Source organism: Poecilia reticulata, chromosome 20, assembly GCF_904066995.2.
Source record: "Poecilia reticulata chromosome 20, P_reticulata-male-v2, whole genome shotgun sequence".
Taxonomy (NCBI): Eukaryota; Metazoa; Chordata; class Actinopteri; order Cyprinodontiformes; family Poeciliidae; genus Poecilia; species Poecilia reticulata.
Window position 1 is genome coordinate 25253699 of NC_088849.1, and position 26103 is coordinate 25279801.

Here is a 26103-nt window from a genome sequence, read left to right on the forward strand (position 1 = left end):
AAGGAATATTTTCCAGACGGACCAACAATCAGAGAGATTCAGGATCAGGTGTTCCATGGAGATCATGAGGATGATCTGATCACTCTCAGCTCCCAGCAGATCTGTTCAGGTTTCCAGCAGCGCTTAGAGAGACAAAGAGTTTCTCACTGCTGCCAGGAGAAACAAGAAGTCCAACTGGAAAAGAAACAACTCAGAGAGGAGGAAGAGAGGGAAATCTGTTGAGTTTAAATCTGGTTTGACTCCACAGATCAGAGAAACATCAGTTTCTGATGAACCCCAGACTGCAGAGGAAGGAGAGATGTGTCTCATTTTAGGATTTAAATAGTTAAGCAGTTTAACAGGCAGAACAAACCTGTTCATCAACAAACCTGTTGATCAACATTGAGATCATAACCTCCAACAGGTCGCTCGCTGTCTAACAGGCGTCAAAACTTAAAGACGTTTATTTCCAGAGGAAAAGTGACAAACTTTCTATTCAGAGCTTTAAATGACAGCAGCGCAATAATAAATCTGACATTAAAACACTTCTACACAAACAGAGATTATATTTAAACAGCAGAAGTTGCTGCTCAGATTTGTTCAAACTGTGACTGAAAGGTTCGGTCTGTTCTCGCTTCTCTGACCCGGAAACAGAGAAAAGCCTGAAAACGGGTCAGAACCAGTTTTATATAAAGTGTGTACTCACTGGACCTGCTGCTGAGACGTCTGGGTCACAAAATGGAGACGATCCAGGTGATCTGATTGATGCAGGTGAGGAGGAGGAGCTCACCTGCTGATGTACACTGTAAAAAATGTCTGTACAATTTAAAGTAATTTTTTGAAATACCAACAGTTACAGACTGTAACATCCAAAACATTATAATACAGTAGAAAATACATGGAATTACCAAAACTCAAGAAACACAAATTTCACATAATTTTAAAGTTATTAAATGTAGAAAACACAGAAATGTATTGTGAAAATATAAGAAGTTGTAAAACTAATTGAAAAATACTGTAATGTCAGTGTCATGATCCGTGTTTCTCTGTATTTAAGGTTTTTCTGTGTTCAGTTTCTATCCTGTGAGTCTCTGTTTCTGCGTCTTCCCCGTTGATTGATCCCAGGTGTGTCTCATCCCTGTGATTACCCTCCCAGTGTATTTAGTCTCACCTGTTGTCTGTGTTCTTGGTCAGATCCTCGTCTATCATCTTATGTCGTATGTTGAAGCTCTCCTGTTGAACTGTGTAGTCCTGGTTTGCTTAGCTCTTGTTTCAGTTATCAGTATTAGCTGTTTGCTAGTGATGGGCAAATGAAGCCTCATGAAGCAGTGAAGCTTTCCAGCCCTTTGCTTTGCAAAAAGGTTCATTACTCGATGCTGCATTCATTGCTCACTAGTGACATCTGCTGGTGAAACTGTAACAGCCTTGTCACTCAGTTGGGTCATACTTCCAAAAATTAGTAAATGCAATATTGTCACAATGTTTTCATCAAACTCATATTTAGTAATGAAACCATATTTAATTGTCATATGTTTTAACTATTAAAATGATTTGTCGCCAATCTAATCCTGGTTTATGTTGAACGTCAGTGGTTGTGTTGGGTTTTATTTTATGTCATACTGATTTGACAATAAAGACATTTGATGTTTTAGTGTCTTGGGAGTGCAGTGCATGTTGGGGGATTCACTTTTTCTTGAATTTCTAATTGGCTCTGATCTCTTATATTTGGCTACATGTTGAATTTTAGTTCTGCAACAGGATTAAATCTGTTTCTGCTGTGCAAGACTGATATATCTTTGCTAATCAAACTACAAATAATAGTGGAACTTTGCAGAAGGTGAGATATTGGGAGGTGGATGGTTAATTATTATCTAAGAAGAATTTTATTGTGAGGATAATCTCAAAGGATTCCCAGATGTCAGAGATTTTCCTCTCACTGGCTCCATTTCAGACAATTAATCAAGTTTACTTCTGTAGCACATTTCAGCAACAATGCAGTTCATAAAATCACAAAAAATATAAAGTCGTAAAAAAACATAATCTACAATTGAGAAAACCAGTAACAGACATTACATTTTGATGAGTGCCATCATCAATACACATCAAATATGTTGGTCAATGTTCATTTTATTTTGGCCACTGAAGACAAATATTTTCCTCTGATGCGAGACCAAAAGGACAACAACCCATGATGCAGCGCGGCTCATCGCGGCTTTTATTTTTGAAAACCGACACGCAAAATGAAGCAGTGACGTGACCCACGCAATGCGAGGCCTTGTTTGTTGCCAGTCACGTGGTTTTCAGCAAGACAACTCAAGCCTCGAAACGGGGCTTCATTGGACACGCCCCCTTTTTACTCGGCACAAGCCTCGAAGCCTGGATTCAGATGGGCCATCACTACTGTTTGCTAAACCTCTGCGGTGCTGCCTGTTCTGGACTGTTGTTGAGCCTTCATCATTAAATTCATCATCATCTTCATCACAACCTGGGTCTCTGCGTTCATTCTCACCCCCACCAACCACACCTCCTGACAGTCAGCAGTTAATTACCCTAAAATTAACAGTCAGACCAAAATACAAATTTTGTTTTATATCTACAATGTAAAACCATAAACTAGACTTAAAAATCATGTTAGAAAAAAGAATGCTGGTATGATATTTCAGTTTATTTTTTATAATTTTATTTATAGCAGGGCCGTGCAGAGACCACTAAAGGGGCAGGTGCTAAAAAAAAGGGCCTATCAAACCGCGTTCTAGGACAGAATATTAACAGCCTCTCAGCTTTCAGAGTTTAATAAACAATGATAAATAACAAAATTGTGAGATATACAATCAAAGCTAAGGAAAATCTCCATGTAGAGCATACAACTATGCATATGTAAGATATTTTATTAGTAATTTCTTTCTGAAGGTCTATTTTGTTATAGGAAAGTATTGCAATATTCAAACCTGCAATTTAGCAAGATATGTAAATCAGAGCTTTGTTTTGCAAAACAAGCTTAGTTGTTGTAAAAATCTTTTCTTGCTATTCTAAGTTTTTGCTTGTGATTCTCACATGACGTCTTGAGCAGGACCTAAAATCAGAACAAAAGATTTCTGATGTGTGAAAATAAAAGTTTATGTTTGGTAAATAACTTTTTAAGTTCACAAGACAAAAATTAGTCATTTAATTAAAAAAAAGTTTTTTAAACAAATCCAAAACTTTTTGTTTTAAAAAAAGGAATCATTACAAAAGTTTTGATTACAATTTTATTTTACTTAACTGTGGTTAGTTTTTTTTTTTCACTGAATAATTAGGGGGGGGAATTAACTCCATACTTTGCAAACCAGACCCTAAACTCAAAGTGTGGTTTGAGTTTTTTCCCCTTCATTAATGACTCACTTGTATTACATACATTATATCTATCAAGGTAATTCAGGGTGAGTTATCTTGTCATTATTTTCACCCTAAATGAATATCTTTGTTGTAGGTCATGATGCTAGGCCTACTGATTATCCCTGTCAGGACACATAACCAGTTTAAAAGCTAAAATGAATGGTTATATGCAGACATGGAAAAGTGGGATGCACTCCATGCCATGATGTTCAGGATTTAGGTCTCATAGTATCTCAAGTTGTCAACATTGCAGCCAGTGGGCTGAAGGAAATACAGCTTTGTTTTGTAGCAATTCAAGAGCTACCAGCTTTATGTGTGGCCAGACTGAAGAGAAGCTTTATGACATCAGCAGCTCTCTGATGGGTCCAGATGGTCCAGATCTGATACAGCATCAGGACCAGGAGGAACCAGAAGAGAGCAACACTTCATAAACTCAGTAAGAATCAGAGCCAGATGGTTCTGGTTTGGTTCTGAATGAGTTTCATCTATCAGTCTTATCCAGATCTTGCTATTCTACTGGGTTTTTATTTAGAGGCAAAGTAATGCAGTTTTCTGTTAAACCAAGCTAAGGAAAATGTTCATGTTTTTTCAGCCAATTTTATTTATAATAATAATAATAATAATAATAATAATAATAATAATAATAATAATAATAATAATAATAATAATAATAATAAAAGTTGTTGAATTTACATTTTTTAAATTTTTCCAGGAAATTCCCAGATTGCTGAGCGGAGCTGGCAGATTATGGAGAAAATCCTAATCACAGTGACTGGATAATCATCTGTAATCTGCACAGTGATAGCAGGTCAAATTATTCACTTCACTCATTAAACTGCAGCTGAATGATACTGGGAAAATATCTGACATGCAATAATGTAAATAACATAATGGTAATAGATTAATAAAGAGTTGTACATTTCTTCTTCATTCAAGTATTTACTTGACAGTATTAATATTTTCCTGCTTTGGGAAAATAAACAGCGAATTGTTTGTTTAGGTATTGGAGAGAAATTAAATTAATCTGAACATGATTTTATTTTTTAAAAATCATCTGTTGTTTTCAGCAGTGATGAAGCTGAACTGCAGCTTCTTAGTGATTTCACCAGGATTTCCTAAAACATTTTCTGCTGCATTAATCAAACATCTGCAACAATATTTCTAGCAGAGAAAGAAAAATACTTAGTATATATGATCTGTATTCTAAGGAAATATTAGTTCCATTCAGTAATACAGATATAAAGGCACATTTGTGATACTTTAGCTATTTTGTTAGTGCTGTTATCTGAGAACGTTTTTTCTGTTTTCTAGAAATTCTGAGTCGCCGTTGGAAGAATAAAGCAAACTAATGGTGAGTCAATCAATTTTCAAATAATGTTACATATTGGCATCTTTTTATCACCACAAAAGTGATAAAACATGAGCAGCAGGAGGGATAATTCAGACGTGTTTTATAGAAGATAAATCTGAAATTATGAGCTCATTTCCTGTCTAATAAAATGCTGATTCATGTTTCAGTGACTTGTAAAATAATTTCTGCTCATATAAATCATGTTAAATAATGCAGTAAGAACAGCTTCATTTAGCAGGTTAACAATTAGTTTTTAAACAATTTAGTTAATTTTGAACTCTTCCTCTATTTTCTCTGGACTGCTGGAGAATCAGAGGATCTTCAGGACAAACCAGTTCAGGTTCCCAGTGTCCCAGTCCAGACCAGCAGGATGGTGGAGTTTATTAAGTTTAACTATTTTATGTCAAAAAAAAAAAACAAACAAAAAAGAAAAACTGGAGAACCTGAAGAGCTGAAGATGAAACTCGGAAGTAGAAAAATCTTGATTCAGCCCAGTTTTACTTTTTACAGGCTGATCACATTTTTTCATATACAGAATCACTTAAAAGTGGAATTTATTTTGTATGTGATGCAATAAATTTGTCATAAAATTAGGAATAGAAAAAAAATTTAAAAGGAAAAAAATCTGAGGCTGAGTTTTTGCTTCTGTAAATTTTTCAGGCAGAATAGATTTTTAGTTGTTAATAAATTTAATAAAACTAGATAAATGCTATTTAAATAAAAATATATGGCTTTTATTTTATGTTTCTGAACTCAACCTGTACTGTAATACAATTTTTTATTCTGCTGATCTAGTTTTTTTTTCTCAAATTAAACAACAGTTTACATTTTTTACATAAATATTTCATGTCTTTACTTCTCAAAGTCTCTTTAAAATAAGTTAGAATTATTATTTGTAAGATATATTTTTTTTACATAAAAATAGCATTTAAATAAAACAACAACAACAATGTTTTACTGTTAAATTACTAATGATTCCAGTTGAAAATGAACTTCTCTTTTATTAATAAAACCAAAACAAGCAGAATGTCCCTTTATTCTGATCATGCTCTTTTAGGAATGTTTTTTTTTGTGTTAATTTTGTAAGATCTGGTGCAAATATAAGGTGATTTTTATAACTCTTCCAGGAAGAGGAATCTCAACCTTTGGGTGAAACTTTAACTCAACCTGCTCAAAGTGACATTAAAACGTTTCAGACTTGATCTGCTTCAATATAGATTTCAGTGTTTCTAGATTCTCTTTTTTCTTCATTTTTCCTGCTTTGATGAGATAAAAACATGTTTTATTCACATTTCTTTTAATCTTCTGTAAAATAAATTGTTTTCTTTTTGTTTCTTGTATGAATGTGGGATTTATAGTGTTCATTTTATTTATGCTTTTTTATTTCTTTTAAATGAACTGCTGCTAGCACAATACTTATCTCTTTTCTCTTGTGTTTCAGTTGCAGTATCTTATTATTCATCACTGTAAAACCAGCAGCAGTAAAACTTTTATTGTAAATTCAAAAACTGTATTTTTTTGGCAAACTGATGAATAAAATTAAATTTAAGCTGCTATAAATTATTTCTGTGGTGCATTTATTACTGAAATCTGTTGTTTTTTTATTACATCTCAAACTTCACACTTGACTAAAAAGATTTTTGCTTTCTTCATTTCTGTAAATGATTTATACCAGGGGGGCCATTTCCAGCCCTTGGTATAATTTCATATGGCCCCAATTTATGAATACAACAATTTTGACCCTCAAAACAGCTTGATGGACAAATTTCTAGTTTATTAAATGGGAAATGTTTAGTACATAAAATATCAAAAGTATGACTGCAAAGATTCACTGACCTTTTACTCATTATTACTAATATAGCTTACATAATCAAATATTCAGCTGATCATGTGATTTTTTTGTATATTATTTGCATTGTGGTGAACTTTTGAGCTATGTGGCATTTTATGCTTCTTACATTTTCAACTTGATGTCTTTTTAGATTAAAAAAATACTTTTTATTTATCATTATTCTGTTGTTTTGAAAGAAGCTTGTTAATTTGCATGTATTGTGTTCATATTAGTTGCACCTCGAGGAACAACAGATGGGAACTAACTTTATGGATAACCCTGGCACATTATGTGATTTTCAATTTTAGAATAAACACATACTAAAGGACGTGCTAACGGTGGAGCTTCTTAAAGAGACAGAGGCCAATTTCATTGCATCAGATGATGTTATGATGCGAAGTCAAATAAAGTTGTTTTTGAAGGTAACATAATTGTCAGATGAAGCCCGTTGGTGTTTGTGTCACCTTACTTAAAACCGAGATGAACCCGCAGTGTTTTCCTGTGGGTTGATGTAGGTAGTTTGGTCACAGTAGCATCTGAAGAATCTTTGTCATCAGCAGCTCCTTGTTAAAAACTATTTTCCAAAACTGTGAAGGTCACCAGCCAACAACTGCTGACACAAGAAGAAATTAAAAAGTCCTGTTCATAAATAAAATAACGACCCACCCACTGCTGATTTGATGTTTTATCATCAGTCTCACAAATCAGAAAGAGACTAGAAGCAATTGGAAGAATTAAATCTAATCTGGTATAATAAAATCTAAATATAATGGATTAGAACCTGAGATGTTTAGAAGAATTTTAGTTTTTTAGAAAGCAAATCACAAACACAAAGAATAATGTCTGCTCCAGCAAACACTGCACTCCCATGACACAAAAACATCAAATGTCTTTACAGTTAAAGGAACAAATCATTTTAATAACTAAAAATAGATTACACAGTTAAATAGGGATCAATAGGGATCAATAGGCCCTAATATCACTAAACGTGGATATGCTACTGTGCTCTAATATTTATTGAAGTTAATTTTGAGTGACAAGGCGACAGTTTCATTTTCAGCAGCAGGTGTCACTAGTGAGCAATGAGCTGGAAAGATTCATCATTTCTTCATGAAGCTTCATTTGGCCAAGAGGACAGGAAACTGTTGGTCAGGGAGCTGAAGCACATGAAAACATGGTTCCTCTTACCGTATATGATCAGTAATAGTTGTTTATCTGTGGCTGTGGGGAAGCTGCAGCTCCACAGAGAGAAAATTTGCATCACAGAGCCGCCCAGTTTGCCTCACCAACTTATTTGCTTATAAACCAGTCAAACCAGTCTGGTGGCGCTCAGTAGTTGAAAGAGTGAAATGGAAAACATATTACTATTGACTTAAGCAGGATAATAATCACTTCTGTCATGGTTGAGATTTTGTTCTGTTTTTGGTGATCCAGACATTAAACTGGGCTCAAACAAATGGAGGTAAGTCAGATATTTCCTGCATTTTCTATTTAATCTTATTTTCTCAACAACAGTATTAGTTTTTTAATATTGGACAAAGCAATCACAGAATATGAGAAAATCATATATTTAAAGTTTGAAGTATGTGATAATTATTTAACTAAGTTTATTCACACAAACAATTTGCATTTGCTCTCAATATACTGACATTAAATATATGAATTTGGTGGGGCGAGGTTGAGTTTTATTTACTAAATTGTGAATTTAAAAGGTTAGGTCTTGATTAGCTAATCATAGTTTACAGGAAAAAAATTGTGTTTTTGATACCTGAGCTTTGATTCCACAAACAAAAACTTTGTTTGAGAGTGAAGGCAGCTTCATTCTTCAGTTATTCTGTTAGCAGTTTTTTAATGTTTCATATAGATGTATCATTTGCAAGAGCAATGTGAGAAATAGGGGCTGCACAATGGTGCAGTTGGTAGAGCTGTTGCCTCGCAGCACGAAGGTTCTGGGTTCAATTCCCGGCCCTGGTCTTTCTGCATGGAGTCTCCATGTTCTCCCTGTGCATGGTGGGTTTTCTCCAGGTACTCCAGTTTCCTCCCACAGTCCAAAACATGACTGTCAGGTTAATTGGCCTCTCCAAATTGCCCCTAGGTGTGAGAGTGTGTGTGCATGGTTGTTTGTCCTGCATCTCTGTGTTGCCCTGCGACAGACTGGCAACCTGTCCAGTGTGTACATTAGCTGGAGATGGGCACCAGCAACCCTCCCAACCCCACCAAGGGATAAGGGTGTTCAGAAAATGGATGTGAGAAATAAATTTTTTGAACAAAAACAAGCATCAGAAAAATCTAGAACAACTCCCAAACGACAACTTCACGAACAGAAAGACACCATTGTGTTTTTAGAACCTGTAAAGGATGAATACAGTTGTGTTTGTGACGAACGCTTCGGCCATTACTGACAGAGTTAAAATGAAAGAAAAGCTTTGTTCTGTGCTTGAGTGAAAGAGAAACTAAAACCTGGCTGAGTAAACTCATGTAGCCATGCTAATATATTTTAAATGTTTTGCACATTTCCTTTTTATGAAGGCAAATATACAACAGTTTATATCTCTGCTGTTATGTAAACACAACAGTAATATAAACACCTTTGCCAATTACTGGGCAAATACCCCAGTAAAGGGCCTTGAGGGACCCCTTGGTGAGGTGTTGGGCTGACTATGTGGGATCAAGCCAGAATAAGTTTAATGACTGACCAGTAAAACCAGTGTTCTCTCCTTCTGCTGACTGTGGGCCTGTCCAGGGTAACACCAAACTCTCTCCCAAAGACTCTCTCATGTCTGAACCAGGCCTGGCACTTTAATATGAGCTCAGTCTAATTTAATATACAGTTAAAACCATATATTTACATACACCTAATAAAAATAATACAATAAAATGCTTCATTTGGATATTCTACCTGTTTCATATACATTGGTAGCACAATGTAATTTACAAATTACCTAATCAGAAAATCCAACTGTAGCCACGGCTCCTCATCCCTGGAAGAAAGTCTAGATAGAGAAGATGCAGAGCAGCTGGTTCATTATGACAGCAGGTAATTCAGCCCTTAGATTTAAAAGTAAAGTTTGCTGTGAGGACCAGATGCTGACTAGACATTAATGCTGACAGAGGAACAGTTAAAATCAGACATTCACTAAACGCAGCACCTTTAACTTCAAGCATCACTAAATTGTTCCCAAGGATGAACCAGACCTTTGCAGCTTCATGATTCTCTTCCTGATATCTTGGCTGATTTCTTCTGACTTTCCCATCATGTCATGCAAAACATCAGTGTGATTCAGGTGTGGCATTAAAATACATCTACAGGTGAGACTCCAACTGACTGAACTTTGTTAATTATCAGACGTTTGTGGAAGGAAACCAAACCCAAATGGTTTGACCAGTCATATAATTTAAGACATTTATTCCTGATACTGATATGTAAACTTCTGAATTCAAAGAAAAACATTCACAAAATGTTCATCAAGCTTAGCATTATTTCTATTTCAGAAAAAGAAATTATTTTGGTAATTATAACTAAGCTAAGACAAGAAAAGTTTAGTCTGACTTCATAAAAGTACAAAGGTGTTTTTGTATTTCTGTATGTAAATATCTGGTTTTACTCCATCTCCTCCTGCAGATCCCACCATTACATGTATTTTCAGACAGAACTGCAATTTACCCTGATGTTATGAGATCCACTGGGATCTCGTAACATCAGGAGGACATAATGTCCACTCCTACTATGATACTGAGGACCAGCTGGGACGGCAGGACCAGCAGTTCAAAGGTCGGACGTCTCTGTTTAAGGACCAGATCTCCAGAGGAAACGCCTCCTTAAAACTGAGAGGAGTGAAGATCCAGGATGAAGGAAGATACAGATGCTACAGCAGCACAGAGAGAGGAAGAAATGAGTCATTCATTCAGCTAAAGGTTCAAGGTAGACTGGCTTTACTGTGGTAGATCTTAGTTAGTGAGATTTATCATTACCATTGTTGATGCATTTGTTTGGTTTGCAGCTCTAATAACAGAAGTCAGGTTAAGGCTGGTAGAGAACAGGCTCATCTGCAGCTCAGAGGGGATCTACCGTAAACCTGAACTCACCTGGTTCATCTACCCCTCATCTAAAGTGGAGCTCAACAGCCCAACTAGAGTCTATCAGACTGAAGAGCAGCTTTTCATCATCAACAGCTCTCTGCTGGTCTCAGACAGCCTTCATGACCAGACGTACAGCTGTACCGTCAGCAGCGGCAGAAACAGGATGACAGCCTCCTTCGTTAAAAAAAGTAACATTTTCTAATTAGCTTCATTCAGCTGCATCTTTCTTTTTTTAGATTGTATCTTTGAATTTAAGTCAAGGCATTAGATGGTGTAAATCACAGGAAGTAATGAGGCATCACATGATTTTCTTATGACTTGGTTCACAGATAATATTTTTGTTACTTACCTAATTTTCAGTAGGCAAATTGACACCATTGTTTTATGTAAGCTTAATACCAGAAGCAATCAAACTTGTGACTTTTACATATGACTTTTTTCTTCCTAGAGAAAGCTAAGGTCACCTCAAGTGAAGTTATTGCAATGATAATTGCAATAATACTTGGAGCATCCCCTTTTTGTCTGTTACTATGGGCAACCAAAAAAGGTAAGCTAAGATCCTGACTATGCTTTTTAAATGATTTCTGAACGTGGTTTTTGTTTCGATGGTGCTGTAATCTGATTCAAACCATTTTCCATTTCTTTGTTTATGGGGACATTTTTCTGCCATACTTCAAGAGCACTGCTTTCAGTTTGAAAGCAGGACCTCTTGTGTTTCTTCTCAAAACATATAATGCTTGTACTCAAACTTTTCTCCTCGCGCTCAAAACTTGTCTGTGCTCGGATGAAATCCAAGTTCACCTCGCTGCAGCAAACAGAAAGGGGCGGACATAGACCACTTTCAGGCTCATGCCTTATTTGGAAATGGGACCATTGCACTCCGGAAATGAACGGGGCGCTATTTCCTATATTATTGTGGTCTCCCGTTTTTACTTTCTTTTGAAATCTGTGATATATCTTCACCTTTAAGAAGTTGAAGCTGTATCACTCTCAGCATATATTTGAACTTCTCTCTTTTATTCACTTCAGCGAAGCTCACAGTTCTTAATTTCTGTAGCTTTCTGTGTTAATTATTCTTAACCAGACTTAATAATAACATTTAGCATGCTAAGTGTTTTACTTTAAGCACAAATTGATGACATTGTGATTCTATGAATGCGTTTTATTTTATAATTTGAGTCTAAGGAAACTTTTCACGTTGATAGACTAAATAGTTTCATCTTATTTTTTTTACTATATATAAGACTTTACCAACAAAAGTCTCTCAGATTAATATATAAGGCACCGTAAAAGCAGAAATGTGAATTTTTACTTGTATCTGTTTAACAACCCTGGTAATAACAACCAGATGTGTTATTCTTCTGTGAACCTAATTAATTTGCTTGTTATAGATTTTTGCTCAGTTAAGTTTCTTATGTATACATTGCAAATGTTTTTTTTTTACTGTAGTTGATCATGTTGCTTTTCATGTCTCCTTATTTTATTCCTCCTATAATTGATGGAGATATATAGGTGTTATTTATAATGTTTAAAGGTCTTGTTTATGTCATTTAATTAGCTCTACAGCCTAAAGAAAATAAAAAAAGTATGGTCTTTTATTAGAGAATTTACCTTTTATGGTGCCAGTAATGCTGGAATTGATAGTAAATAATAGAGACTGTGTTCTTTTCCTCACTAAACATTCGCCAGCAGTGAGCAACCGATTGATCGGTAACAGCTGCTGATCTTAGGCAAGAGTTTGTTCACCCAACCAAAGAAAATGGATCCACAGAAACAAATTAGCCATGACAGATCTGTCTGTCCATCTGTCTGTATGTGCTGTGTGTGTGTGTGTTTGTGTATATATATATATATATATATATATATATATATATATATATATAAGTCTGCTATGTGACCAATTTAACTCTGCCTGTATTTAATGGTTTGGACCCAGAACAACCCAGAGAAGAAAGTGAAACCATGTTGGAGACTTCGTCTACAGTTTCTGGTCAGATCTGTGAAAGAGACAGACTGGTGATCGATGGCTGAGCAAACGGAAAGTATTGCAAAACTTTTTGTTTTGCAATATCAGGAAGAAGCGGATTCCCTACAGAAGCATATCCTTTACAAATGTGCACAAAATATTAATATTCAGCTGATGTTGAAAAAAACAACTTTGCAATTGAGGTGTTTCCATTAAATAAGACGCACAATAAAAAATACTCATCTTAGTGCCAAAACTGGCAAAATTTGAAAAAAAAAGAGATATTTTTCAAATTGTTGTGTTTCTATTAAGCAAATTTATTTTCGTAATTCCAATAGCTACTAAAAATGTAGTGACTGAAGGTTTGTGTCAGTAGCTTATGTCTGTTTGGTCTGCTCTGGATCCCCAGAACCCGAACCAAGCACAGAGAAGCAGCATGTAATCTAGAACAAACTTCCAGAAAGCTGAAAAACTGCTGAAACACTGACTTCTTTTTTAAATCAAGGCTAAAACTCCACCTGTTTAGAGCTGCCTTTAATTAACGACAACATAGATTATTAGAGTCTGGATAACTTACTTTTCTTTATTTTAATATATAGCTTCTTTGTTGTTTTTTGTTATATTTTTATCATGTAAATCAACTTGAACTGCCTTATTGCTGAAATATGACATACAAATAAACCTGATGTGATTTGACCATCAGTGGGATGAAGGCTTTTTTCTTCTTTCTGCTACTTCATATAAATTTGTTGTGTTTGCTTCAGAGTTGTAGTTGTGGTGTTCAATAAAAGCTAAATGAAAAGTTTTAAACACGAACACATATCTTCATCCACAAATAGCAACAGAACATGAAGAGTAGATGCATCCTGTCTTGGTCTCCAGGGTTGATGTTGGACCAACAGAGAGGGACCAACCTGCACCATAGAGATGGGAACCATGGTGACAACGTTTACAGCCAATCACTGTGATTTTATTTTACGTCAGTGAAACTCTACGTGCCTTAGTGAGTGTAATCCATTGATTTTTTTTTATTTTATTTTAGTTTGTTTTCCAACTAAAATAAGACTCATGCATAATGGATCCTTATGCATGAGAGCAAATTATAGGCAGCTCAACCTGTTGCCAGTGTATTTCAGTTTGAAGGCTTAATCATAAGTGGTATGTAAAACAGCATGAAAGGAAAGTTGTGCAACAGTCCTTCCTGCTTGTTGAAACTGTGAGGAGAAGGTTTCATTCAGAACGATGATCAAGACGAGTTGCTTTCTGTTCCTGGTGACTCTGAACTTTCAGGGCTCCGTTTTTATCCGAGCAGGTGAGTGAAATATTCATCACTTGATTTTACTCTAATGTTAACACTTTGATTTTTAAAAGAAGAATACAAAATATGGCAGGAGGCAAAATGCATCAAACTTTAAAATAAAAACCAAACTTGATCATTTTTATACAGGATTTAATAAAAAAAAAATTGCATCATGTAAGAGATCTGTGACATTCACACCAAACCAAATAAAACAACAATTTCTACAAATCAAATGCAAGTTATTTCTGATTTGATCCATAAAATCTGAACAGTTGATATTAAAATAAGAGCAGAAAATATTTGGCTACAGTCCATCACTGTTGGGTAAATTATGTAGATTTACTACATTTTACCCTCAAACCTTCAGTCAGCATTAAACCAACATGTTTGTGACTAAAAGGTAAAAACTAAAGCAGTTACGTCTGACCGGTAACACCGGTAGCGTCGGGGGAAGACACAGGAGGTAGGTGATCCACAGCGGGGAAACAGACTCACACAGCACTCGGGGGAAACTGATCTCTCGGGAACAACGAGGAGACAGCTGGATCATCTGACGAGGGAGACAACAAGGAGTTAGTTCAGCGAAGATCACAGAGTTCCTTTCTCTGGAACGATTGTTACCGAGGTAAGCAAACACTCAGGCGATGAGAAGGAGCGGAGCTGCTGCTTATATCCATGTCCACGCCCTCTAAACGAGCTGCAGGTGTGCGCCCGGGTTGAATCTCGCCGCTTTCCAGGGGTAGCACATGGGTGACATCTAGTGGATGTCCGAGGAATAGCGGCTCCAGAGACAAGTGAAAAATAAAAACTAAAACTGAAGAAAACAAACTAAGAAATAAAAAAAGGGAAACACACAGACCCTGACAGATAATGATTCTAATGTAAAATCAAACATGCATTTTTGATCTCCTGACACAACAATACATATTCAAGTTAAATAGCACACTTTTTATGAATATATATATGGCAGAATACCTTGAGATAACAAGTGAAGCTGTATAAATAAAGTGAACTGAATTAAACTAAAAGCTGTGACAGAATTGACATGCAGATTAAATGATCTACTTGTTTTCCTGAGTCCTGCTGAACCGGCTGGGAAACATTTTCACAAAGTGATTAAAAGAACAATGAGAACAGAAATAGTTTACTGCAGAACCCGTCTATTGTAGGACTGCTCTGTTGTATTGTATTATTTCACCTCATGAAATATGAACCTGTGTGGATATGACCTTTGACCTTCTGGATTATGTGCATGTATGTGTGAGGTGAGGTCTGTTTGAGTCAATAATGCTCTAAAGTTATTTAAATCTACTTGTTCTAGTGTAAATAGAGCAGCAGATAGTAAATGAAGTAAATAACATGCAGACGTTCATCAGCCTGCATGAAGTGCTGCTTCGCCCTGCTCTGCTTGAGGAGTGGAGAGGATCCCACATGATTTACACCTGACTCACCCCACGGTTACAAGCAACAAGATGGAGCTGCAAGACATTAAACAAAAGCTAAAAACTTGAGAAATTACACTGCTGACTTAAACAGCTGTCTAGAAAGGAAAGCAGTAAAATCTTAATTAAAATTATATGAAGGGTTTACTTTGGGCTCAGACACAGTGACTATGAGGTCAGGCTCTAATGTGGGACGGACAGTGACCAAAGGCGGTTTGATCCTCGGCTACAGTAGCTGGACCTCAGGATGTGGAACCTCTCTGGGAAACTGAGCTGGTGTGAGATTTGAGAGGTTCTGGTTAGATGTAGTCAGACTCACCTTGATGCAGAACCATTGGCCTGAAGTGAGTATGAAAGAGTCCTGAAAGAGTTTTAGGAAGATTCTCTGCTCCACTGTCATGATGCCTCACACAAAAGTTTGTCTGTGACCGAAGAATCAACAACTTTCATCCTTTCATCATTACAGATACCGAGGTGACCTGTGTGTACAATCAGAGCTGCATTTTACCCTGCATGTTTCACATGGACTCTGTTTCCATCGTCCACTGGATTCACATGAAAGATGGAGAGACTCATGCCCACTCCTACTACAACCAGGATCAGCGTTTCTTCCAGGACCCTCACTTCAGAGACAGGACGTCACTTTTCAAAGACCAGCTCTCCAGAGGAAATGCTTCACTGCTGCTGACAGGAGTGAAGGTTCAGGATGAAGGGAAATACAAATGCTTTGCAAGGACCAAGAATGGAAGAGAAGAATTAAATGTTTACCTAAATGTAGATGGTAAAGTATATTACTTAAGATTGTTCTTTGTTTCTAATAAGGTTGCTTTAAAGTTGCTGTTTTCTGGTTTTGTTTCCAGCTCCAGTCTCTGAAGTCAACATCCTTCATGTAGACAACAGAATCACCTGCAGCTCAGAGGGGATCTACCCTCAGCCTACAGTCACCTGGTCCACCGTCCCTCCGTCCAACACACCTTTAAAATCCACAACTTCTTTCAGGTGGACCGAGCAGCAGCTTTATAACATCAGCAGCTCTCCGATATTTCCAGACGGAGGATCGGATCTGACCTACAGCTGCACCATCAGCACACGCAGCAACAAGATCACACAGATTTTTAAAAAACCAGGTTAGCAGCAGCCCAGATAACACCACTTCAGTCTGATGCTTCTTCTAACATCTCCCCTGGAATTATTAACATTTTTAACAAATAAATAAAGAAAGGTTTCATTTAGATTGGTTGTAAATTCCAGACACATTTTTACAACCAGACTTCACCATAGTGCTGCTTGTAAGACATAAAATAAGTTTTAAAAAAGTGTAGGGGGTTGAGAGTCCCAATGACAGCAGGAGCTGTCATGGACCAAGCATGGAAACAAGGAAGTATTTATCTGCTACCTAACAGTACAACATAAAACATCTTTGTTAAGAGCGTTCTTTATTTCCAGCTATGTTGCTGATTTCTTTTTATTCTGTCTGCAGCTCCAGTCTCTACAGTCAGCATCTCTCAGGATGGAAACAGGATCACCTGCAGCTCAGAGGGGATCCACCCTCAACCTGAACTCACCTGGTCCACTGAGCCTCCATCCAACACGGCTTTAAAGTTCACATCTGTTACCAAGTGGACCGAGCAGCAGCTTTACAACATCAGCAGCTCTCTGACAGTTTCAGACTCTGATCTGACCTACAGCTGCACCATCAGCACAAACAGCAACACGATCAAAATGATCGTCAACAAACCAAGTAAGACGCAGAAAGCATCGACAAAAAACAAGATTTACATCATTTGACTGATAGGCAAATAACTGATCAAATAAATAAAAAACTGTATTTAGATTAAATTCAGATTTAATGAAATATTTAACTGAACTAAAATAATCTAATAAATAATTTATTTCACATCCAAAAAATGTAAATAACAATGTTAACTGTTTATAAACCACAGAAGTTCGCTGACTGCAGAAGCAGAAAAAACATTATTTTTTGAATGAAATGGCTTTATGCTTTAATCACGTTTAGCTTTGCTACAGTTAGCTTTAAAGAACAGGACATTTAGAAACATTTTAGGGCTATTTTATACAACTTAATGGCAAGAAAAGAAAATAATCAACGATTAAACACTCACTGGGATGATATTTGAACAGGCCGATCTATAGGTGGCGCTAGCAGCAGCATGTGCAAACCTCTGTTAGAAAATGTTCTATACAAAAAATACACAAATGCACTTAAATATACTTCCTGTTGTTTATGCCCTTCAAATGAAAATGTTAACTCTGTTTTGTAGTTTCCACCGATGTTAAAAATCCAGAAACAATCCGATGCACCTCGTCAAACATGCTTCTGTCAAGCTTCATGTGGAAGTTCAACCACAGTCAGATGATCCTGCTCCAGACGGAGAGCGGCGTCTCCTACAATGCTGCCTGGAGGAAACATGTGAAGAAGGTCTCAGACTCTGGGGATCTCACACTGCAGGACTTATCTTCTGCACATGAGGGGATTTACACATGTGAAGTCCAACATGAACAGGAGACGATCCTTTCTAACGTCTTGCTGAGGATTTGTCCGTGTGAGATACTTAACTCTTTCTGAACCCCATTTTATTTGCATTAATTATTTTTATTTATAGAAATACTGGATCAAGACTACACACAGCAGGCTCAATTTTTAAGATGAAAGGTGCATTTTGTGAACGTTGGACAGTTTTCCTTGGAGATTTCAATGGGGGTTCTTCAGGATTTTACTGTTTGGTGTTAAAGATCAGTCTGTATCACTGGTATAAGTTAGACTGTTTCTGGTGAGAGTTGGACTTTGTGAAGGTTTCCTTTTGTCACCGATTCTGATCATAACCTTTCTGGACAGAATTTCTATATGGAGCCAACGTGCTGAGGGAATCTGTTTAGAATATGGTTTGGTTGGAAGTGTAGCCATTGTCAAATGGATAAAAACTCCTAGAAGCAAACTGTATCTTTGTTGTCCATAGAGGAGGCTGCCTGGAGAATGAGCTTTGAACCTGATTAGTTCTCAGTAAAGGAAAGTAACACTTAGATCGAGCATCCAGGACTGATCTCCTGCTGCTATATGACACTATGAAGGTCTATGTGAGAGCAGCTGTGAAGTCTGCTTCACAGCTGCTTTATATTATATTATCAGATAATATAAAGCAAAGGAGCGGTGAAGAGCACATTATAAAATATTCCGTCACACCTGAACCCAGATAAGCAGAAGATAAAGATTCTCTACCCGACTGTCATGACACAACATGACTGAAGAACCACAAACCTTAACTTTCATCCTTTCATCATTACAGATACCGAGGTGACCTGTGTGTACAATCAGAGATGCATTTTACCCTGCATGTTTCACATGGACTCTGTTTCCATCGTCCACTGGATTCACATGAAAGATGGAGAGACTCATGCCCACTCCTACTACAATAACAACAACCAAGTGACCCACCAGGACCCTCACTCAGAATATGTTATAAATTTTAAAACTATAATTATGGTATTTCAATCAAGTCATGATAAATTCTAAAACTAACTTATTTTGAATGTATTTTCTTAACACTATCCGGCTCTACAGCCATCTGGGCAAAGAGAAACAAATGAATGAACCTCACAGGTAGCTGTGAAATTCTGGTTTCTCTTCTGCTCTGCCAGGAACAAACCTTTAATACTGTACTTTTAATTCAATGAAAAGTTCTCCAAAAACCCAATTTGTTCTTCTGCACTCAGCATCTCCAAGGTTTAGTCCTGATATCAAACCAAAAGCAATAGATAATAAACAGAAAATTATTAAGTACAATTCCTGTTTCCAATTAGGAATTAGAAACAAATAAGAATTAAGACATTCATTCACCATAAACCTAAGTATTTTCTAATACTAAACAAAACATTTTCATGTGATTCTAATATAGTCAGAAATAATACAATTTCAAATACATTCATCATTAACTAAATTAATTCTAAAACAAGATAATAGAATTTTTAGTCAAAGCATGTTATTAATAACTAAGAAAAATGTCTTACAAATTAACTGTTAGTGATTTAAAACATTTTATGTTCAGTTTTTTTGCACCATATCAGATGTTAGTTTGGAAGACTTCTCATCCTGGTTACGTGAACCGACCAAAGTTCCCTTTCTCAGAGTAATTCAAGTGATAATGTCCTCCACCTTCCTGCATATGTTAATTTATGACCTCCTGTCTTTAATGATAAGACTCCAGGGGTCTGAGCCGAAATTCTCTTGCAGATCCTCTATTCTCCTTTGTACTTTAAATACTTAACCCAGCAATAGTTCTTCGGGTTTTAAATCACTAACACAAACCTGTTCAAACTTAAGAAATTCATTCTAAAAGGTTTAAACTGTGTTAAACACTCAAAATAATAATTTTTCTCAACACTAGTCATCATTTAGCTAACATTACCTGCATCCAACGGCATTAATCAACCATCAACAGTTAGTTTGAGTGAGAAAACGGTGACATTTTCTTTGCCTTTTGCTGCCATGATTCTAACACACACCTGCGCAGCTGCGTCACACATTTTAGGGCTCATGCTGCGTTTAAAGGCGGCTCGGAAAAACACGTTACGACATGTTAGCAACGGATTAAGCAGTTGAAAAAAGCGGGGTGGACAGAGGGCGCAGATACGGGAAGTGCGGGATACAAAACTGTATCAAATCCACAAAACACACAAAACTTCATAAGTATGTTTTGTTAAAGCTGTATGATTGAACTGTAATGACGATTTTTTTTTCTAAAGTATCTTGAGATGACATGTGAATAAATAAGCTTAGCTGAATTGAAAAGGTCAGAACACATCAACAAAAGCTTAAATGGAAGTACAGTAATGTTAAAATGGAAATTATGCTAAAAGAGAAGTTATGATAAACTCGCTAGCTTAACTTCTGTAACTTACAACAAAAGCCACAACTATACTAAAGTGGAAATTATGCTAGCATAACTTCCTTTTTGGCTTTTTGTTGTTGCGTTGTGACCTTTGTTGTTATGAATTTTGAACTTTGTTTACCCTTCTGGGCCACTGTCCCTATTGATTTTATCAATATGAGGAAATATAACTATTGGGTGGTTTTAGTTTCTTTGCATGAATTCCCCAAAACCTTTGGAAAAAAGACAGAAACTGTTATCTTGCAAATGATTATCCACCTTTCTATCAAAATCTGTTGACATAAGATCTAAAGAACATACCAGGATTTCTTTAAATTATTTGGATAATGGAGGAACCATTTTAGGCCACTCTCAAACTTATTTTAGATAAACCCCTGAATGTTTTGTTAGCCAATTGTTGCTAAAGATTCAATGTCTGAATCTTCAAAGCAGTAAAATTTTAAATGAGAGTCCTCCAGTTATTGACTGGTATCCCTTACATATTACTTTAAAAAGGAAAGTGTGTGAAATGAAATATTTCCATGGCACCAGGATTTGTTACACCTCAAAATTATGCTCTTCTCTAAGTTTTTCCTGCAAGATCAGGTTGCTGTTGTAGCTAAATCCATGTTTGTCAAATTTACCCAAGCTAAATGCTACAGTGGATTGAGCTGCTAGCACATTTTAGTATTATGTAAAGTTGAAATATAGTAAGCCACATGTCTTCCCACAACTTGTTAGCACCTGTAAGCAAGCAGCTAGGTTGAATGTAATAATGCAGAGGTTTAAGCTAGTTAGCTTGCCATGCTAAAACTGTTTTGCTAATCTTGTTTTTTGACCTTTCATAAAGTCTTACTTTTTTGCCAATTACTCAAACACTTATTTCACCAGTTGTTAGCACTCAGTTTGTTAGCAAACACTGCAAAAACACAAAATATTTTGGCCTAGTTTCTAGTTAGTGCAAGTAACTTGGTGCACTTGAAATAAGACCAACTTAAAAATAACTTTTCAGTAAGAAATATGAGCTTGTTTTAAATCAATAATTTCTTAATATTGCTTAAAATCTACATTTTTATTTTCAACAATGATTATTTCACTTTTAACAGGATATTTCTCCCAAGTTGTAAATCAAATAATCTGCCAATGAAACAAGTAATTTTTAATCAATATTAAGGAATTATTGACTTAAAATACATCTTAAAAGTTACATGTAGGCAAGTTTTCTCTTATTTCAAGTGTACTAAGAAATACTGGACCAAAAATACTTGGTAATATTTTGTGTTTTTACAGTGAACTGACACCTATTAGCTTAAATATATGTTTATGGGTCTGATACTTATACAGTTTCAAGATCTTTATTGTTTCATTGTTGCTTTCAAATATAGTACATTGTTATTTGATAGTGGTATTGATCAATAGTACTTCACTGTTTCTCACGCAAAAATATTAATATTACATAAACAGCCTTGAAAAGCATTATGTAAAACGAAAATATTTCTTTAAATCTGAATTAAATCGTTACATAATACATTTAAAGAAAGCTGCAGGTTTTAGTGAATATGTAAAGAGTGTAATGTAATCACCAGATTTGTAGGTCACTGCCTACGTAGGTTCAGTTCTACCTCCAGTCTGCTTGTATGTACAGTCTCCTTATTTTACTGTCCTGGTTTTAAACCGCCCATATCATATAGCAGCAAGAGTAAACGATAGTGACAAGTGTTACTGTTGGCACGCAGTTTAACTTCAGCACCTATTTGATATTTTCCCTCCATAATTAATTATTGTTTTATTCTAATTGCAAAAGAATAAAACACAAGAGCACATAAATCTACCTCAAACCAAAATGAGTTAAAAAACAGGATTTCATTATTTTTTTAAAGCATATAATACTAGTTTTATACTCCTACGTGTCAAGCTAGCTTTAGCCGCTAGCTGTGCTAACACTAGCATCACATGAAGCAAGACGTTTCAGCTTTTTACTTATTTTTTTTCCTCTTTTATGTTTCAATCTTAATCAATAGAGAGACCATATAGCTCCATGAGTCATTGTTTTAGTTTTAGTTACATTTTTTTTTAGTTTCTGCTTTTTTAACAAGCTGTAGCTAGTTATGCTAACTCTTTATGCTAAAGAGGAACAAACAGGGAGAACTCATACTGGGTGAGTAAAAATGGTAACTTTCAAAATAAAACTAAAAGAGTCTAATCGTATTTTACTCAGTGTTACCTCCAGGCTGAAGACATTTCTCATTATGTCCCTCCTTAGACACACCCTGTGCCACGTCATCGGGGACATCTTGAACGGAAACCGGTGCTGGACTTGGAGTAACCATCCATACATTGCGTTGTCGTCCCCTTCAAGAGCTAAATTGGGGTTTGGTGTCCGGACTGAGCCGTAAGAAAAGGCCACCCAGGGTCCAGGGGCAACCAGGCGAATATTCACACATACAGTCGTCTGGGAAAGGCTGGGGATGGAGATCCTGTCCCGAAGGGCCCAGTGGTCTTCACAGCCATTTACTACTGCCTTAATGTCTCCGAGGAAATATCCGTCCACTAAAAAGACAGAATTAATGGAAAATTATGGATTTTAATAGACATGGTTAGTGCTAAAATAAAAGATTGGGGTTAGATTGGGCTAATCGTAGCAACTAAAGTTATTATCCAAGCTTGTGAAAATAGAAAAGCCCTCAGGGGTTTAAACGATACAGGTCTAGTTAAAGTTTCACTTTTTGTCTGCTCTCAACCCACCTTGCAAAAACATAAATGGCATTACTATTTGTTACTCCATAGCTACCAAACTTTCTAGCTTCTAATCACAAAAAAAGTATAAGAGCATTTTTATAGAGTCAGTCATTACATGCTGGTGATAGCACTCATGCTAATGCTAGCCTGATAGCTAAAATTAGCATTTCAGCTAATTCTTCCAATAATAGGCATGTTTACAATACTGCATGGAGTAAGTCAATATTGGTCAACATGATAGTGATACTCCACATGCTACATTTTAGCTAACTTTAGACATCTGGGACATCATCAGATGTCAAAATGGCCCCTCCAATAACCCCACGCAATGCTAAAGTGGTTACCAAGTGGCTAAAGGGCAACAAAATCAACGTTTGGCCGTCACAAAGTCCAGATCTCAGAGAATGTGTGGGTAGATGTTTGTGTGAGCGACTTGGCCTACAAATCTAACCCAGTTCCTCCAGTTCTGTCTGGAGAAATGGGCCAAAATTCCTGCCAACTTCTGTGTGAAGCTTGTGGAACGAAACCCAAAACATCTGACCCAAGCAGTTTAAAGGCATCGCCACCAAAAGCCAAGAAGAATTTGGAGACGTAAATAAATAAATCACTGAAACATTCCTGCTCCCAGTATTGTGGCAATTCGCCAATAGAAATAATGTTGGTAATTCTAACTGGACGTTTTCTCTGATTGAACTTCAGATTGTGCGTAAAAAGCTGCTTTTGTTTTTATTTTTATTAAACTCTTGGTCATCTGAGCCACAGCTAGAAAGCTACTTTTCCTATTGAGTTCATGGGAGCCATCTATGCAAACACCGCCTGATGCCAAAATTTAAAAGGAAGAGCACATCGAACACAGTAACTCTTTATGTTTTTCTCAATAGGTCCATGTCAATTCAAATTAATGACGCTGAATGGACAATTGTCAATTGGTGCGCTGATGAATGGATGCTGTTTTGTGTCCATGGCAACAAAGAACCCTGTCAGACAATGATGAGGGATAAGTTCAGGAGTCTCCGCTACGTTCACACTCAGATCCGTTTTTCTGTGAAATCGGATTGTTTTTGCGTAGTTCTTAAACAATCCGTAAAACAATATTTGCGACTTGATCTCCAGTGTGAACTACAGGCTACGTTAAAATGTCCCGCATGCGCAGTAAAAACTAACGTCACACATAAGGCGCGTGCTTAGTGTTTTGCCAACCGCCATAGAAGAAGAAGAAGAAGAAGAAGAAGAAGAAGAAGAAGAAGTTGAAGTTCTCAGTGTTTGCGGAAGTAAACGTGGATGCTAATGGTGGAGCTTATCTTGTGATTTGAAAGTTGTTGTCCGACCGGAACCAGCTCACTAACAGCTCAGTCCTCATTATCGTCCGCCATGTTTGTTGTTTTTCTTCCCGCGTGAGCGGATCAGAACCACAACAGTGACGTGTGTCGACTATCAATGACGTTTCGGTCGGGTGATGCGGTTAGATTCAAATCGCATAAAAGATCAGATGCGTATCGGATTTATAACCTGAAATCCAAGTTGTCTGGGTCGGAATCAAAAACATCCGATCCGTGTTGTTCAGACTGTCATAAAAAGATTATATTTGGATCACTGTGGATCAGCCGTATTTGCTTTCAAACACCAAGCAAGGGTTGTTTTGCCAGTTGCTACGCAAATAAAAGTGCTTTGCATAGATCAGGAGAACTTTCTGTGGAAGAGACAGATTTGCATAATTTCGTAAATATTCTTATATGCAAATATAAATGCAGGTTAAACTTTTTCCCAGGTGTTTTATTAATTGTACATAAACTTTTGCTCACCTGTGGGTGGAGCGGCTGCTGCCAGGAAAAAGAAGATGACTTGATGGAAACGAAGCCGCCGTCTCCATGTTGCTTCAAAGAAAAGGCCAAACATCCTCCTGGAAATATTACAACATGATATTTCCAACTTTTCACATTTCTTCCCTCCTTTAACTCTCAGTTATTTAATCAAATTCAGATCAATGGTCACGTTTTGGTTGTTTTTGCATAGCTGGAACCGTTTGCTCAGCAGCTTCCTCTTTTTAGACTCTTCCTCCATTGTAATCGGTGTTTCTATAAATGCTCTGAGCTGTGGGAGCCTTTTTTACAGCTTGAAAGATGAAACGATTGAATATTATCCGCGCTTTTGTGTGAAAGAGGTTCTTGACTTGAGGGCCGGGGAGGGGAGGACGCCGGGGAGTTGGGTTACACCTCATGATATTCACACCTTTCAAAGACCACTTATTGTTTCCAGTACAGTCGGGCTGCTACGCATCTCAGGTCACACTTTCATGCGACGCTTTTATCTGGATTCTAGCTATTCAAAATGTTGAACCATGTTTGTTTTAATGTGGAAATGAAATGTGGCTTGAAAAAAATAATTATTATTACATTTCTAAGCTCCAAAACCTTTTTTCCCCCCCTTGGTTGTTTGTTTTGTTTGGACGCAGTTCCAACTTGATTGTTTATTTCTAGCAAAAATATAAACAAAACAAAAACTATTTATTTCCTACAGCTTAGATGAAAAAAAAGTTATCTAAATCTGATCTTACAAGTTCAGGAAGTGATCAAAAAGCTATTTTTTAAAACTTTCTGACAAGCATAAAACATTTCCACCTTTGTGTTCTTAATTTAATAAATTAACATGAAGATTTAAAAGTTACCAAAGTAATGCCAACAATTCCAAATAAAAAAAATGTATTACAAACTTTGACCCCTGGAACCCGCCCTTTAGCAGTCACAAAAACGCAGAACTTTGATAACTTTTAATCGGCTATGCCTTATGAACGATCTGACCGAGTTTCAGGTTAAACTTGGTATATTTTGATATATTTTAACTACACAAATAAAACTAAATTGCTAGAAGTTATAATTTATATACATTTAAATTACTTTCTGTCACATTAAACCCAAAAATTATTTATCTGGATTTTAAGGGATGAACCAAGAAAAACGAATCTATTGTTGTAATTAATATGATTAATAGTTTTTCACATTCATTTACTAATAAAAATCCAATTTGCACACACTTTTAATTATTTAGCTGACCTCTCAGCAATAAAAAAGTTAATTTATTATCACCAGAAATGTGCATTGTTGTCCTTTCTTTTCATAACCTAAAACTACTTTGTGCTTGTATTTTACACAAATCC

The 26103-nt window shown here is 36.3% G+C and overlaps 2 protein-coding genes and 1 long non-coding RNA gene across 17 annotated transcripts in view; 1 reads left to right on the forward strand and 2 right to left on the reverse strand.

The window, feature by feature from the left end:
- The window catches only part of LOC103457040 (NACHT, LRR and PYD domains-containing protein 14-like), an 86223-nt gene that overhangs the window by 24411 nt on the left and 35709 nt on the right, over positions 1–26103 (reverse strand). The window contains exon 1 of one of the 15 annotated variants that reach the window (XM_081601796.1): positions 686–913. The exons of the other annotated variants lie outside the window; for them this stretch is intronic. The gene's annotated coding sequence lies outside the window, so the exon portion shown is untranslated. Of the gene's footprint in view, positions 1–685; positions 914–26103 lie in introns of those variants that run through there. 15 annotated transcript variants of the gene reach the window in all.
- On the forward strand, positions 13803–18856 carry LOC145549488 (uncharacterized). Its single transcript, XM_081602004.1, has 6 exons — positions 13803–13894; positions 15791–16105; positions 16185–16451; positions 16805–17065; positions 17607–17888; positions 18630–18856. The coding sequence occupies exons 1-6, from the start codon at positions 13825–13827 to the stop codon at positions 18854–18856; spliced, it is 1422 nt and encodes a 473-aa protein (XP_081458130.1). The 5' UTR covers positions 13803–13824.
- LOC145549437 (uncharacterized) overlaps positions 22120–26103 on the reverse strand; it is a 6696-nt gene continuing 2712 nt past the window's right edge. The window contains exons 2-3 of the long non-coding RNA XR_014085422.1: positions 24752–24849; positions 22120–22760 (exon numbers count right to left, since the gene is read on the reverse strand). This is a non-coding gene — a long non-coding RNA (uncharacterized LOC145549437). The remainder of the gene's footprint in view (positions 22761–24751; positions 24850–26103) is intronic.

Coding starts and splice junctions, on each gene's coding strand:
- LOC145549488 (XM_081602004.1), top strand. CDS start 13,825: ATGATCAAGACGAGTTGCTTTCTGTTCCTGGTGACTCTGAACTTTCAG. Junction 16,452..16,804: donor ACAGATTTTTAAAAAACCAG/GTTAGCAGCAGC, acceptor TTCTGTCTGCAG/CTCCAGTCTCTACAGTCAGC. Junction 17,889..18,629: donor CTTGCTGAGGATTTGTCCGT/GTGAGATACTTA, acceptor TCATCATTACAG/ATACCGAGGTGACCTGTGTG.